At 47.4% G+C, this 16,537-nt stretch overlaps 1 protein-coding gene across 3 annotated transcripts in view; it reads right to left on the bottom strand.

Annotated features, from left to right (window-relative positions):
- The window catches only part of TMEM63A (transmembrane protein 63A), a 44,046-nt gene extending 28,543 nt beyond the window's left edge, over positions 1-15,503 (bottom strand). The window contains exons 1-5 of one of the 3 annotated variants that reach the window (XM_026658191.2): positions 15,039-15,171; positions 13,712-13,715; positions 11,304-11,582; positions 10,265-10,459; positions 523-602 (exon numbers count right to left, since the gene is read on the bottom strand). In XM_026658191.2, coding sequence (XP_026513976.1) covers positions 523-602; positions 10,265-10,447 — 263 coding nt within the window. In that variant the 5' untranslated portion in view covers positions 10,448-10,459; positions 11,304-11,582; positions 13,712-13,715; positions 15,039-15,171. Of the gene's footprint in view, positions 1-522; positions 603-10,264; positions 10,460-11,303; positions 11,583-13,711; positions 13,716-15,038; positions 15,172-15,400 lie in introns of those variants that run through there. The other 2 variants (XM_026658190.1, XM_026658192.1) reach the window with 2 other exon arrangements.
- Positions 15,504-16,537: the final 1,034 nt, after the last annotated feature.

Below are 16,537 nucleotides of genomic sequence, written 5' to 3'. Positions count from 1 at the left end.
CATTGATTTCAACGAAAGCAGAATCAGGTCCTTTGACTGTAAACAGTAAATTGAGCCATGACAAGTTCTGTGGAGAGCTGCATCCTCTATATCAACATGGGAAGATCTTGGGTTTGAACCCAGCTAAATGTAGTAGCTCACATTCTTACACTGTATTTCTGTAGCAGAAGCACTAATAAGTGTGCAGATGACATGTTAACAGACTAGAGCAGCCAACTGCTTTTTCTTCTTCCTGACACTTCCTTCACCCATGAGAACTGAGAAAGTCTTAATGACAACTGTAAACACACAGCTTTATTTACTGACAGTGTCCTACAGTGAGAGACTGTTGGAAGGAGAGGTGTGTTTCACACAGTGAAGTCAGGAGAGAATTTTAAACAGGAAAGTAAGTAAAGAAAAATACATGATTACAATATCACCTTATTTACGCAAAGTTCAGTTACCTAAAATCCCATTTATCTTACTTAATTCTATATCCACCAACTGGTTTCAACAAAGGAACTTGGCTGTGCATCATTTTACCTTTCAGTTTCCGACAGCAAGGCAAGGCGACCATAGTCCCAGAATCGCTTCCTTATAATGGAAAACGCTAATATTAAAATCTAGAAAATAGAAATAAAAATCATTGATTTCAATTTTGAAACTGAAAATACCTTTCTTAGGCCTGGTCTACACTAGGCTTTTATGTCGAATTTAGCGCCGTTATATCGAATTAACCCTGCACCCGTCCACACCACGAAGCTATTTAGTTCGACATAGAGCTCTCTTTAAATCGATTTCTGTAATCCTCCCCAACGAGAGGAGTAGCGCTAAATTCGACATGGCCATGTCGAATTAGGGTAGGTGTGGATGGAAATCGACGCTAATAGCTCCGGGAGCTATCCCACAGTGCACCACTCAGTTGACGCTCTGGACAGCAGTCTGACCTCGGATGCTCTGACCAGCCACACCCCGGGAAAATTAGAATTCCTTTTCCTGTCTGGGCAGTTTGAATCGCAGTTTCTGTTTGGACACCGTGGCGAGCTCAGCAGCAGTGGCAACGATGCAGAGCTCTCCAGCAGAGATGGCCGTGCAATCTAATAGAAAGAGGGCCCCAGCATGGACGGATCGGGAAGTCTTGGATCTCATCGCTGTGTGGGGAGATGAGTCCGTGCTTTCCGAGCTGCGCTCCAAAAGACGGAATGCAAAGATCTATGAGAAGATCTCTAAAGCCATGGCAGAGAGAGGATACAGCCGGGATGCAACGCAGTGCCGCGTGAAAATCAAGGAGCTGAGACAAGGCTACCAGAAGACCAAAGAGGCAAACGGACGCTCCGGATCCCAGCCCCACACATCCCGTTTCTACGAGGCACTGCATTCCATCCTAGGTGCGGCCGCCACCACTACCCCACCCCTGACCGTGGACTCTGAGGATGGGATATTGTCCGCGGCCGGTTCCTCAGCGGACGGGGAAGAGGAGGAAGGAGATGAGGAGGACGAGGCAGTCGACAGCGCTTACAACGCTGATTTGCCCGACAGCCAGGAGCTCTTCATCACCCTCACAGAGATCCCCTACCAACCCTCCCCAGCCGTTATCCCAGACACAGATTCAGGGGAAGGATCAAGCAGTAAGTGTTTTAAATATCTAAACATTTATTTATAACATAATTGGCATATTTAAAATATTAACACTAGCTAAAGTGCTTTCAAACATGTAAACATTTATTTAAAACAGAACAGGAAGTTTTAAAATATTAACAATGGGTAAAGTGCTTCAAAACATGTAAACAGGAAAGTCCAACAAAACGGGAATCTGTGCAAAGGGTATCATGATTAGTCTGTCTTTGGGCGCTTCAATATATAGTCTATTTTCAAAAAATTTCACAATGTCCGCTTCATGATTATACTGCCCAAAACGCTGCACTCTTTTGTCCCTCCAAGGGCACCTAAGCCAAAAACTGGTCAATGTATCCGGGGATAGAGGCGACATCCTCCGGGGAGAACTCCTCATAGGCCTCCTGCAGGTGTTTTTCAAGCCTCATGAGCAGGTTCCTGGGCAGGGAGAGCTTATTAGGCCCCCCGTGGTATGAGACGTTTCCCTGCCACAACGCCAGCAGGTACTCGGGGATCATGGCCTTGCAGAGCATTGCAGCAAATGGCCCCGGTTTCTGCAGGCTGTCCCGAAGCATCCGCTCCTTCTGGCTCTCCGAGACCTTCAGGAGGGTGATGTCTGGCATGACTCCCTGCTGTGAATTAGGTAGGGGAAAGTTAGTTTTGGGACTGCTTGCCCGTCCCTTTACAGAACTGCAACCGCCGGTTTACAGCAACGCGGTTTACAGCCGCGAGGGGGTGGGACAGGGCCAGAGTTCATGCTTGCAGGATTGCTGCCAGCAGAGACTCGCATTGCTTTCTATGTGAAAGGAGGCCAGTGCCACTCTTAAAGTTTTAAGCAGCCACAAGTCTACGGCTTACCATGTTTGACAGCTAGACAAAGTCCGGTGTCCTGCCCTGCTCCTCAGCTCGCCACAGCAAGACCGCAGGCACTGTAGGCGAGGGCCGAAAATTCAACCTTGTCCTCAGTGCGCGTGTGATAGGTGCTCTGCATGGTCTTGTTGAAAGACTATGTTCTCTGTTCACAGATACATTGATCTGTCTCAGGAATTCACTCCCTTTTTCCAATTCCCACAGCCACATCTGCCCAGAGGCTAGCGCACATTAGGAGGAGGAAGAAGAGGACACGGGAAGACATGTTTGCTGAACTAATGGGATGCTCCCGAGCACAGGCAGCCCAGCAGACACAGTGGAGGGAGAACTTGTCCCAAATGCACCGGGCAAACATTGAACGGGAGGAGAGGTGGCGACAGGAGGACTGGCAGGCTACTCAAACGCTGCTTGGACTAATGAGGGAGCAAACGGACATGCTCCGCCGCCTTGTGGATGTTCTGCAGGACCGGAGGCAGGAGGAGAGAGCCCCGCTGCAGTCTCTCTCTAACTGCCCTGCCCCGCCACCAAGTCCCATACCCCCCTCACCCAAAGTCCAAACACGGAGGGGCGGAAGGGGCCGTGAAAAATTTCACTCCACCCCTGCGGACTGCTCTACCACTAGAAGGCTCTCATTCCCCAAAATTTGAAAAGTCCTTTCCTACCCGCCTCACACAAGACCCCGTCCAAGTTTCACCCCCCCGTTCCATGTGCGGTTGTTAATAAAAAATATGTTTCTGTTCATTACTGTTTCCATCCTCTTCTTTTGGAGGAGAGTCTGTCTGAAGGGGGGGGAAGGGGCTTGGTAATTGGACAGGACAGTCACCTTTAGCAGGGGGCAGGTCCAGCAGCAGGGCACATATACAGTGCAGTGACTAGTTATCCTGGTCAGTCTGGGAGGTGGTTTTCATGTTCTGTGTGGTGGGCGGGGGGGTGTTGCTCTGTGACTTTGTGGCGGGGGAGGGCAGTTACAGATCTTATGCAGCGGTCCTTACCCTGGATCACAGAGCCGCGCAGCAGGGGATCTGTAACCCTCCTCCCCCTGCAAGACAGTCACATAGCCGACACATACACGCAGTCCCGGCCAGGAGGGCTGGCAGGCTCCGTTGAAACAACCAGTCCACCACCGCGGAGCCTGTCATTCCTGGAGTTTAGAAGCATCATTTGCATCACAACACTAAACCCGCCCCCCGCCACAGTCTGCGTCCCAGGTTTAAAACATTCCCGCGAAAACAGTAATAAAGACAACGGTGTCCATTAACAAAACAGAACAGATTTTATTTTTTGGGAAGGGGGTGAAGGGGGTATGTAACTGGAGAGGATAGTCGACGGCAACTGGGTAAAGAAACGGGGACAAGTTCAGCTTCTGTGTCCACAAACTTAAAAGTCACTGGGTACCCTGCTCAGCCTTGAAACTGGCTTTCAAAGCCTCCCGGATGCACAGCGCGTCCCGCTGGGCTCTTCTAATCGCCCGGCTGTCTGGCTGGGCGTAATCAGCAGCCAGGCTATTTGCCTCAACCTCCCACCCCGCCATAAAGGTCTCCCCCTTGCTCTCACAGAGATTGTGGAGCACACAGCAAGCTGCAATAACGATGGGGATATTGGTTTCGCTGAGATCACAGCGAGTCAGTAAGCTTCTCCATCTCCCCTTGAGACGGCCAAAAGCACACTCCACCACCATTCTGCACTTGCTCAGCCGGTAGTTGAAGAGTTCTTGTGCAGTGTCCAGGGCGCCAGTATAGGGCTTCATGAGCCAGGGCATTAGCGGGTAGGCTGGGTCCCCGAGGATCACTGTAGGCATCTCCACATCCCCAACAGTTATCTTTTGGTCCGGGAAGTAAATGCCTTCCTGCAGCCGTCTAAACAGACCAGAGTTCCTGAACACGCGAGCGTCATGAACCTTGCCCGGCCATCCGACGTTGATGTTTGTAAACCGTCCCCGATGGTCCACCAGTGCTTGCAGCACCATTGAAAAGTAGCCCTTTCTATTGATGTACTGGCTGGCCTGGTGGCCCGGTCCCAGGATAGGGATGTGAGTCCCATCTATAGCCCCACCGCAGTTTGGGAATCCCATCGCAGCGAAGCCATCTATGATGGCCTGCGCGTTTCCCAGGGTCACTACCTTTGACAGCAGTACCTTGACGATTGCCTTGGCTACTTGCAGGACAACAACCCCCACGGTAGATTTGCCCACGCCAAAGTGGTTCGCGACTGACCGGTAGCTGTCCGGCGTTGCAAGCTTCCAGAGGGCTATGGCCACTCGCTTCTGGACAGTCAGGGCTGCTCGCATGCGGGTGTCCTTGCGCTTCAGGGCAGGGGACAGCAACTCACAAAGTTCGAGGAAAGTCCCCTTCCGCATGCGAAAGTTTCGCAGCCACTGGGATTCATCCCAGACCTGAAGCACTATGCGGTCCCACCAGTCCGTGCTCGTTTCCCGGGCCCAGAATCGCCGTTCAACAAAATCCACATGCCCCATTGCCACCGTGATGTCCTGGGCGCTGGGGCTCGTGGTTTCTGACAGCTCTGTGCTACTCTCCGACTTCAGGCCCACATGGCGGTGCCGTAGCCTCCTCGCCTGATTTCTCTGCATCTGCCTCTGGGAAAGGTGTATGATAAGGTGCGATGCGTTGAGAACGGCCACAACTGCAGCGATGGTCGCAGCGGGATCCATGATCGCAGTGCTGTGGCGTCCGCGCTGTCACTGATCAAAAAGTGCGCGAACTGATTTCCCGCCGGCGCTTTCAGGGAGGGAGGGAGGGCGGTAGTGACTGACGGATGACGACAGTTACCCAAAAGCACCCTCGCCACATTTTTTTACCCAGAAGGCATTGGCGGATCGACCCAGAATTCCAATGGGCAGCGGGGACTGCGGGAACTGTGGGATAGCTGCCCACAGTGCACTGCTTCCAATGTCGACGCTTTCCCTGGTAGTGTGGACTCACAAAGTCGAATTACTGTCCTTAGTGTAGACACACACGTTCGACTTTCTAATATCGATTGCACATATTCGATTTAACTAAAATCGAACTACTCTCGTAGTGTAGACATACCCTTAGAAACATAGACTTTACTGTATCGGATTAAGCCAGTGGTCCATCAAAGCTGGTATCCCATCTCTGGGACTAACCCGTACTGTGTAAGACATCCAGGGGCCACAATGCCACAAACCAGTTTGTTTGGGATTACAGAGCCAGCAGGCCTAGAACTCCAGTCCTCCTGCTCTCATAACACAGGCCTGACGTTTTAGCTAAAGAAAAATTTCTTAACTAGACTTGTATTAGTGTTTATGACAGACTAGGAACAGTTCTGATACAATCCAGTGGCAGGCAGTAGCATGCATACACATTAATCAGTATGTTACAACTAAATGTTTCAGAAGAAGCTAAAACTTTCATAATGGACTATTACTATTATTTAACAGTGCCCAAATGTATGATGAATGCTTCATAATGGCAAGTTTTACAGAGATGCAGATAGTTGTGGTGGGAGCAAGTCCTTGTGCAGGTAAAGCTTGAAATCTGCTTACATCCCCCTCAGTGTAGATAATTACAATCATTATTATGGCTCATAAAAGCCATCACCAAGGCCTTTTTTAAATCCTGCCCTTAAATTAACTCCTTTGTAGCAAGACAAACAATTAGGACCATGCAAGTTAGAAAACAAGCCATATTTCATAGATTTACAGAGAACTTTTTTAAAAAAACAACTCTGAGAAGAAATCAGATAGGAGATGGAGTCCTTATTAAAAGAAGTCTGCAAACGTCTCTGTCACAAACAGAGGAACACAGGAGTTGTCAGATGAGTTCAGGTCATTCGACCTTCAAGTCTGGCATCCAGAGGCAAATAAGTGATAGCTGGAGAAAGGCAAAAAGGCTCCACAATGTGCCTGGCTCACTGTGCAATGTTGTTCACGGAGGGAAAAGATACCTTCCTGTCCTCTGTGGAAAGCAGCCCAAAAGCAAAGACTCAACGTTTTAAAAAAGTCAAGTGTCAGTATGAAGTACAACTGTACCCAAACAATGGCCAGCACAGAATTCTACATGGTGGCTCACAGTCACCTTCCTCTTTAATAAGGATTACAAGTCCAGGATTAAGTACTTCAGATCTAAACTGGCACCCAGGCACAGCATTGCACATTGGACTGTGCCTCCATACTGAAAATGAAGATGGCCACTAGCTGTTTCACTGTGTTTTATTTTATTTTAAACAAGTTAGGGGTGTCCTCTGGGTTCCTAGAGAATTGCCAGCACGGCCTTCAGATGAGCAAAGTTTGGACTACTCTTCAGTATAGTTTCCTAAACTCAGTAATTGGATGATTCCTTGATTCTCACTTTACTACTAGGAACCTCAATTACCAAGTCTGTTTGCTGGTTTTAAATTTCTTTTCCTGGTGGCTTAAAACTATGTTTATTTAAGATATTGTAGCCAAATTCATCCCTGGTGTATATCTTTAGCCTTCACTGCAGTTTCATCAGGGATGGATTTGATCCTCTGTGTTCAACACACTGGCTATTAACTTTCACTGGAAAACTTGTTCCCAAACAAACCTCCAGAAATAATAGCGTTAAAATCCCTTATAATGCTGCTTATTTCTTATCAGAGGCTCTTAAATGAAACTCAGCATGCAGTCAGCAAAAGTTATGCTCCTACTTTGGAGGAGGTGAAAGGACAACAGTGTTTTATGTCAATCCTAAGGAGCTCTTTATTGATGTTCTAATCTACTTTGCCACTTTCCAAAGGGGATCTGGAGCTCTCCTTCTTGGTTGGGGACAGGCTAGTATTGTGTCTTTTCAAGCGTCAATAATCTTAGCTTGGGGGAGGGGGTGTGTGCAGCCTGCCACAAAGTGATACAGGTCAAGCATTAAGAACTGTAGCCACTGACCCCCATCATCCTTGACCAGATTAGCCCAACAGAAATATGGTGAGGACAAAGTAGGTAGCAGCTTTTTGTCAGTGGACAGGGATGCTAGAGTGTGGAACTTGCACCCACAAGTTTCTGCCTCAGCCCATCCTCCTCTACTTCCAACAGTCATCATCTGGGAAATATTTATAAATATTAGACATACCATTACAATTGACAAATGAAAGAAGTCACAGCCAGTGTGGAGTGATATAAATCACTTATTTTTAATCCACTTATTTAAAACAGGGTTAGGTTTTGTAAGACTAAATTTGGAAATTTTTGCCATTGCAATTTTAGATTAAAATGCATAATAAATTGAATTGTAACACTGGTTGGTTTGTTTTTAAAATGCTACTGCTGGTAGGGTATCATATTTGAGTTCTACAAAACTGCTATAAACAAAAAACAAAATATTGAAAGTTAAGGCCCAGATTTTGCAGATATTTAAACAGGAACATAATTTTACTCATATGAATTAGTCTCACTGATTTCCAGTGGAATTATTCACATGCTTAAGGTTAAGCATGTACATAACTGTTTGTGGCATAAGGGGCTAACATTTTATTTTTATTAAAAACTTTTTAGTGGCATAACATCGGCACTTCAAAACTCCTTCAGTGTTAACAATAAAAGGTTATTTAGACTTCTAATACATTCAAAATGTTATTGTGAAAAATACATCAAAATTTTCAAAAATATTTTGGCACCTATGGGCGACATTTTCAAAAGCACCCCAGTGACTTAGGAGCACAAGTCCCATTGACTTCACACTGCAAACCCTAATGGAGAAGTGCAGCCTGGTCGAAGCATTTAAGCTTTCTTGAATAGAGGAAGTTCAATAGATTGGAAGATGGTGCTGGTTAGTAAATAGCCTACAGCAGTGGTCTCCAACCTTTTTTACACCCAAGATCACTTTTTGAATTTAAGGGCAACCCAGGATCTACCCCACCCCTTCCCCAAGGCCCCACCCCTTCCCCAAAGCCCCGCCCCACTCACTCCATCATTCCCTCCCCCGTTGCTTGTACTCCCCCACCCTCACTCACTTTCACCGGGCTGGGGTAGGGAATTGGGGTTCGGGAGGGGGTGCGGGCTCTGGGCTAGCGCTGAGGGGTTTGCAGTGTGGGAGGGGGCTCTGGGCTAAGCCTGGGGCAGGGAGTTGGGATGCAGAAGGGGGTGAGGGGTGCAAGCTTTGGGAGGGAGTTTGTGTGCAGGAGAGGGCTCCGGGCTGCAGCAAAGTGTTGGGGTGTAGGAGGGGATAGAGGGTGCTGGCTCTGGGAGGGGGCTCAGGGCTGGGGCAAAATGTTGGTGCAGGAGGGGTTGTGGGGTACTGGCTCGGGGGGGTGGGTCAGGGCTGGGGCAGGGGGTTGGGGTGCAGGAGAGGGTTTGGGGTGCTGGCTCCAGGAGGGTGCTGGGGGTTGGGGTGCGGCCTCCTGCCAGGCAGCACTTACCTTGGGTGCCTCCAGGTTGGCGGCGCAGCAAGGCTAAAGCAGGCTTCCTGCCTGCCCCAACCCCACGCCGCTCCCAGAAGGGAGCAACACACCCCTGTGGCCCCTGGGGACAGGGGCACGTGGCTCCGCATGCTGCCCCTCTGTGAGCACCACTGCTGCAGCTCCCATTGGCCATAGCTCCCCGTTCCCGGTCAATGGGAGCTGCGGGGGTGGTGCTTGCAGGCAGGAGCAGCACGCAGAGGGAGACCCCGGCCCCAGGGCCATGCTGGCCGCTTCCAGGAGTGGCATGGGGCAGGGACAGGCCAGGCAGGGAGCCTGCCTTAGCGGGAGCCACGCTGCACCACCAGAGATTGCGAGCGACTAGGAGATCCTCTAGGATCAACCAGTCGATTGCGATCGACCAGTTGGTGATCACTGACCTACAGGGTATTGCAATCAACTGTGTGTTTCAATTTTGTGCTGTTCTCATAGTAAGGATGCCAATGAGGCCCTGGGTGTCACTTTTTCAGCACAGATGAGCATTTTAAGTATATTTCTTAACAGAAAAAAAAAAAATCTTTAGGTAAATTCTGAAATTCTGCTAACAGTTAGGAAACTAGTTAAACAGGGACAAAATATCCACTTTAGCAATTTAAAAGCTATAAAATAAGAAGAAAGTAAAAAACAGCAATCAGTAAATAAGCTATGATTTAAATTAAATCATATGTAGATGTTCAAGGAAATTTCTTCCCAATTGTATTTTAGGCCTCTCTTTGAAATTCTAGCACCATGCCTTGTCATCTTGTTCCTCCTCCTTCCAGTCCAGATTGTTCTGTACATTGTTTTCTCCACTGCTTTGTACTCTCTAATTTGAAGGGTCTAAAGTGATAGAATTTCCACCTTCTGCTTCCTTTAGGAGACTATTTCACCATCTAATAGATCTCACCATTAGGAAGTTTTTCCTCAATACAGTAACAGTATTCAGCATTAGCTTTCGTTTCTTGAGAAATCTTCAAATGCCAGCTGACCCTCACATCCCATAAGAATGACCAATAGGGAGGAAGAATGTTCTTGTGGCTAAGGCACAGAACCAGTAGCCTACGGTGTTATTCCTGGTACTACCATTGACTCAGTGCATAACCGTGGCAAGTCCCTTAGCTCCTCTGTGTCTACCCATCAGAATCCCATCACATGGATATTGTGAAGCTTAATTCATTAATACTTGTGAAGTGCTTTGGAGTTCCCTGATGAAAGGTGGTTCAGAAGAGCAAAAAGCAGGACAAATGAAACTTATGAGGCCAGCTTGCAGTCCTGTCTCTCTAGCAACCTCCTAAAATATTTCTGTTATAAAGATTCTGGAAAACAAATCCCTCTTTCCTAAATCCCCATCAGACAGCGAGAGTATTCTACACAACACTGAGCTTCTGGACAGGCCAGAAGTATTACAGCTGCAAGAGTTAAGAAGAAAGCTTACCAAAAAGCAAGTAACATCAAGCAGCAGAACAGTAGGGATTCCACCAAAAGTTACTCCTTGGAGCACAGTACTGCCCTGTGCAGTGCTGTAGCAGTAAGTCTTATCTGTGTCGTCAGATCCATTTCTATTCCTGAAGTAGGCAAGACGGGAATGTCCAACATCCAGAAACAGGAAAGGAATCATCTCGTGTCTCCCCTGAAAAAGGAAGTGAGCAGTCACATTACCAGCCTGCCTAATGGGTCAGGAGACTCATATTTGCGAAATGTGCAAACAAAACAAGCATCCAAATCAGGAACATCCCAGTGCAGAAAGATTCAAAAGAAAGTGTCCTCATACAGAATGAATATTTTACCATCATCCCCAACCACCACTGAGAAAAGATTTCGCAATAACCCCACTGAGCAGCATCTGTTACCAAAATATTCTTTGGTGCAGGATTTCTATCCATGTACTCTAAACATCTAACAAAACATAGGCCTCTTAGAGACCAGGCATCAAAGCTCAAATGCTTAAAATACAAGTGCAATCTAAGGAAGGTTGCATGAGACCAATGCGTAAACTTCGCTATTCTCCCATCTAGAATATTAAAACTACTAAGTATTTGAGCTTTGATTCCTGGTTCTTGGAGTGACATAAGAAGTTAGCTATTCCAATGATCTATGATGGTTTGAAGGACTTTGTCTCCTGTTGAGGGCTCGTGGACATATGAGATTGTGAATATTAGACTTATCAAATGTAAAGACCTTGGAACTTAATAAAACTGACTATAAATTCCACAAAAAGCCACAAAACAAACCTACAACAGGCATGTTGTGAGGTTTAATCAGTGTTTTTAAAGAAGTTAGAGATTGTTGTCTGACAGGGTAAAGTGTTAAATATGCGATATCTAACAAGAAAGAACTGTGCATGTTTCCGAGTTCTCTAACTTTGTTCAATTATTAATTAAACTGCTCAGTTAACTTAGCAACATCTGGAAAATGGCAAAATTCTTCCAGTCATACAAAGGTGTCTTTACAAGTGGAAGAAATTGCTCACTTACTTCTGGGTTTGCTGTTTTTAAAGTTTCTTTTCAAATCTTCTAAACTTGATTCCCAGTAGCTCTCAATTACTTGGACTAAAAGATCATCATATGGAAGGTGTCTGTAAATCACAAATTCATAGGGAGAATACACCCTAGAGAGCTCAATTTCTTGGGAGCAAAGATTGCAAGTCTCTGAACCCGTGCTGAGGACGGTGACATCCAGTACATTCGATTGCAAGCATATACTTCTCACAAAAGTATTTCCCAGATTTGACAAAGAAAACACTGCTCTGGATGCTGAAAGAAACAAACAGAAATTATTCTTTCCCCTCACCTTCCTTTTCTTTGTTTAGTGCTGGTGAAAGGTCCTGGCTTAACAATCTTGGAGCAGACTTCAGTCTTCTCTATAGAGCAAATACAGCATGAGCAGAGGCAATGCAAGCTTCCTCTCCTGTCTTAGCTATATGCTTCACCCCTGGCCTGAAGGGAACGTTCTTTGGGATGTTACCCATTATTCTGATTTTTTTTAAATGTGCAACAGTGTCCACTAGAGGTCCTTGATGGGGACCTCCAAATTCATTGCATATAGTCCCTTTCATAACCTTCAATTTGTAATGATTTTTAGGTCACTACAAACTGGTCTGAATTTATACTGGTGGCCAAAAGGTGAAAAGCTCTATAGCACATTATCAATACCCAGAGCCTCCCAGTACCCCCTTATTATAACTTTAAACATCAGTACTACCGCCTGACCCATGAGCTACAGATGGTCTGCAAGATACTGTCATGCAGATAGTAAAATGTACAGCATTTCAGAACAAGTGACTTTTAGGTCCTATTTCTAGTAATTCTCTATTGGAGTTTGTAGGCCCTCAGTCCATCACAGTGCAGTGATATCTTCAACAGAGAGAGATGTGATTACCTCTGTTCCAGATCATCAAATACATAAATGTTGTCTTGAGTAGCCTTAAAAATTCAAGTCAGATTGTAACACTGTCATGGCATAGGAAAAAGGCCGGATTGATTTAAGTGATCAAAGTGATTTACATCACTAATTTTAATCATGATTTAAATCAGCAAGCCAGAAACCTTAAATAATCAGTTTTAACACTGGTTTGCATTTGTAGTTTTTAGTTATTTTTCTAAAGAAAGGCTGATTTTAATTGGTTGGTAACAATTAAATCATGTTGATTTGCAACTAAATATAGCCTTTACACCACGTTACATACCACTTTTTTACTAACCAGGAAGATACACTATATCTATACACATTTATTTAAACAGCTATATAGCTTAATGCATTTATTCAGATTTTTAATTTTTACATTATTTTACATTTTAAATTATGTTAAAAAATTGTAAGGTAGCCATCTAGCTGGTCTCATCACAGGAAACATGGGTTTTCTGCCATGAGATTGTCCATGCTCCTACAAATTGGGATTTGATGCTTGACAGAAGGAAGTTAGAGCGTTTTTTAAATTTATTTTGGGAATGGGTGCTACGGCAACTGTGAAGAATAAATTAATACTAGGTCTCGTCACAGATGGCAACCACACTGGAAAACTTGCCTGTTTGGAAGCAGTAGCTAGCAGGAAGACCGATGGAGATGGCAAATATAATGGCATCTCCCACAGGGATTCCATTGAGGTACTGCTGCACCATATTTTCACTGGGAATCTCTGCTGGGTCTGCTGATCTGTCAGGGTCTGAGTCCACTGGGTTCTAGAGAGAGAGAGGGCTGGCAGCAGCGGCTCTGAAGTACTTCTCTGGAGAGCTGCAGGGTTTTTGCACCTTTTGCTAGCTTCTCCAGTCCTGCCTGCCTCCTTTTGTGCCCAGGCAAGGCAATCCTGTCAGGAATGGGCTACTGAGATGGTTCCTGCACCTTGCCCAGCAAAATCAGCCTCTCCTTTCCTACCCCAGGAAGCGGGGGCTGAGACAACCCCACACAACCTGCACAGTGAGGGGAAAACTGCCCTCTGACCATGGAGCTGGGTGAGCTCCAAAGGACACTCTCTCTAAGGGGCGGGGAGCAGGAGACACAGACCTTTCCTTTTGCCTCTGGCTTTCTCGGCCTAACTCTCAGCCCGAAGTCTGTCAGAGCACCAGCTACTCCAACGCCTCAGCAGGGAAAGCAAAGCCGAGGGGACAATCTCCCCAAAAGGCAAACAGCCCCAGTCGTGGCTGGGGATTTGATGGACAGTTCCGGACCCGAATGGCTTGCCAGCAATTGGAAATAGAAGGCTGGAGTCTTCCTCTGAAAAGCCGGAGCAGGGAGGGCTGGAGAGGCCTCCTGCCAACCTCTGTGGAGACAGAAAACTGGAGGGAACTGCAGGGGGCGGGGCATTCCCCTGCAGCTGGTGACTGACAGGGCTGGCTCTGCTGCAAGTAGGCCTAAGCACTTAAGCCCCAGTGAATTGTGGGAGAACTTGTCTGTCCTTTCTGGGCACAGGGTGTATTGTGGGGAGGCACTGGAGAACTACTAGCACACAAGGGGAGCTAGCCTGGGTCCACACTACAGAGTGGTCATGTTAGCAGCTGACAAATTGCAGTAACTTGAACATTAGCCTATGCCCTCTGCTAGGCCAGTCAACTTGAGTCAAAAGCACCACTATATTCAAGGTAAAGGTTTTTGTGTGGCTGGGCCTTGAGCTGGGGCCAATGCAACTCCAATCAACTTTGCAATGAAGACAAGCCCACTGAGACTATCTCCTGCAGAGGGCAGTAGGGAGACAGATTTGTAGCCAATCGGCCAAGTCCAATATGCTATGTTTTTACCAGAAGAGCCCAAGTTTTCTGCCATGACGAGTGGCTGTATAAGCAACCAAAAGTATGTATATTTGCATATTTTTCTATGTATCAAAAAAACAAACACTTTGCTAATATCTTCTTATGCTTTTACCTGCCCTAGAGAGACAAAGTGGGTGAGGTAATACTGGACCAACTTCTGTTGGTGAGATAGATAAGCTTTCGAGCCACACAGCACTGATCTGAAGAAGAGCTTTGTGTGGCTTGAAAGTTTGTCTCTCTCACCAAGAGAAGTTGGCCCAATAAAAGATATTACCTTACTCCCCTAGTGTCTCTAACATCCTACCACTAATACAGCTACCTTTACCTGCCTTGGCAGATGACCTGGAGCTGGTTGTTGGTGGAATTCAGCAGCAATGGAAAAAACCAAACTCCCTAGTGCATGCCCAGAAGCAGCAGAGGAAGAATAGCAAATTTGGTATCTGCCCAGCTAGACGTATTCGTAGTTACCAGGGGCTTTATTTCCCATATAGGGAATAGAAATATACCCACAGACTGACTTCTACAAAAATGGCTCAATGTACATACACTACTTGAGAGCCATAGAATTTCACAAAAAAAACTTGTTAAAATGGTGTGAACGCACACACATTATACACTAATAATACTAAAGAGCCATACAAGAGCATCTCCAAAGTGCTGTATGTTGACCAGTTAATCTACACAACACTCCTGGGAGGTAGGGAAGTATTACTGTCCCCATTTTACAGATAGGAAAACAGAGGCTACAGGGAGATGAAAGGTCTTGCTCAAGATCACAAAGCAGGTCAATGGCAGAGCCAGATTAGTGCTCAGGGATTTCTAGCCCCTAACCCCATACGCTATCCACTGGCCCCTTTGCTCCTGATCTGCACAATACAGTGGAGAGAGGGCCACCGTCCTCCACTGGCTCCCCCTGGGCCGGGAAGAGGGTCCAAGCAAGGCATGGTGGGCTCTCAGCACACGTACTGGCTGGTAACAACCAGGAACGGGGCCTGGGGAGCGGCTGGCCCTGGGTCTCAAGCAGGAACTGCAGGAAAACTCTTCTTCTGGCTTTGATCAGCCACCGCCACCACGCGCCAGCCTGCACGGACACCGCACCGCAGCCAGGCCCGCAAGTGGTTAGGGGCCTGGCGGGTGCGCGGGGGGTGCAGGTAGGCGCTCAGTGGGTCTCCCGCCCGTAAGTTTGGGGGGCGCCTCCCGCAGCTCTCAAGGCCGGAAGCCGGCCCGCCCGGGACGGGACCGCCCCCTAACTGGAGCTGGGTTCCTGCTGGCGGCTCACAGCACAGGACGTGGCAGCCCCGGGAGCTTCCCAGCCGCAGCCCCATTACCTGCAGCGGCGTCTGCCCGCTGTCTCCGGCCGCTCTGGCGAGTTTCTCCTGCCCAGGGCGGGGGCAGCGTCCGGAGCCCAAAAGTAACAAAGTCAAAGCAACAAGTACCGGGAGCCGCGCATGCGCCCCCGCCCACAGCCGCGGCGCCGAGCCCGGCCATTGCCCGCCCGTGTGTCAGAGCCGGTCCGGTGCCTGCCCCGCTTGGAGCTCCTCTGTGCTCCTGAGCCGCCACCACCCGCTCATCTGAGCGCTCCCCACGGCCCACTTCTCAGTGCCCTCCCCAGACCGCGCTGTCCGCTCGGAGCCTCTCTGCCCTCCCCGTCCCCCCGGTCCACTTGGTGCTCGCTCCCCTTGCGCCCCACAGTCTGGCCTGTGCCCCCGCAGCCTGCCTGCTGCTATGCTGCCCTCTCACTGCCCTGTCTGTGTGTGTCCCCCACACACACTCCCTCTGTGGCCCCCTGCCACTCCCAAGTTCTGTGTCTTCCCTTGTGATGAAGGACCCCCTCTCCCCCTCATGCATTTCTTGTTACTTGTTGTTTTCACAACGCTGAAATGGTAGCGTTGTCGAGAATATTGCGGAAGAGGCAAAAGTGTTCAATAAATATTTCTGTTCTCTATTAGGGAGAAAAAGAGGATGTCCAGTTTAACTGTGGTGATTAAGCACTTTCCACTCCAACAGTAACTCAAGAGGATGTTCAACAGTACTAGCGGCTACTAAAGTTGGACATACTTAAATCAGCAGATCCTGATAACTTGCATCCTGAGTTTTAGAAGAGCTGACTGAAGCACTCCCTGGACCAATACTGTTAATTTCCAATAACTCTTGGAACACTGGGGAAGTTTGAGAAGACTGAAAGAAAACTAATGTTATGCCAGTATTTTAAAAAGGTAAATGGGACAACCTGGGTAATTTATAGGCCTGTCAGCCTGACATCAGTCCTCGACAAAATAATGGAGTGGCTGATATGGGACTAGATTAATAAAGAATTAAAGGATGGCAATATAATTAAAGCCAGTCAACATGGGTTTATGGAAAATACATCTTCCCAAACTAGGTATCATTTTGTTACAAGATTAGAATTTTAATTGATAAAAATCATAAAAGTAATAATGTGGATGTAATACTCTTAGTCGTCT

The sequence above is a fragment of the Terrapene carolina genome, unplaced genomic scaffold (assembly GCF_002925995.2).
Source record: "Terrapene carolina triunguis isolate 2854851 unplaced genomic scaffold, T_m_triunguis-2.0 Scaffold406, whole genome shotgun sequence".
NCBI classification, from domain to species: domain Eukaryota; kingdom Metazoa; phylum Chordata; order Testudines; family Emydidae; genus Terrapene; species Terrapene triunguis.
The sequence above is the reverse complement of the archived record's forward strand: the minus strand, read 5'-3'. Positions and strand labels throughout refer to the sequence as shown.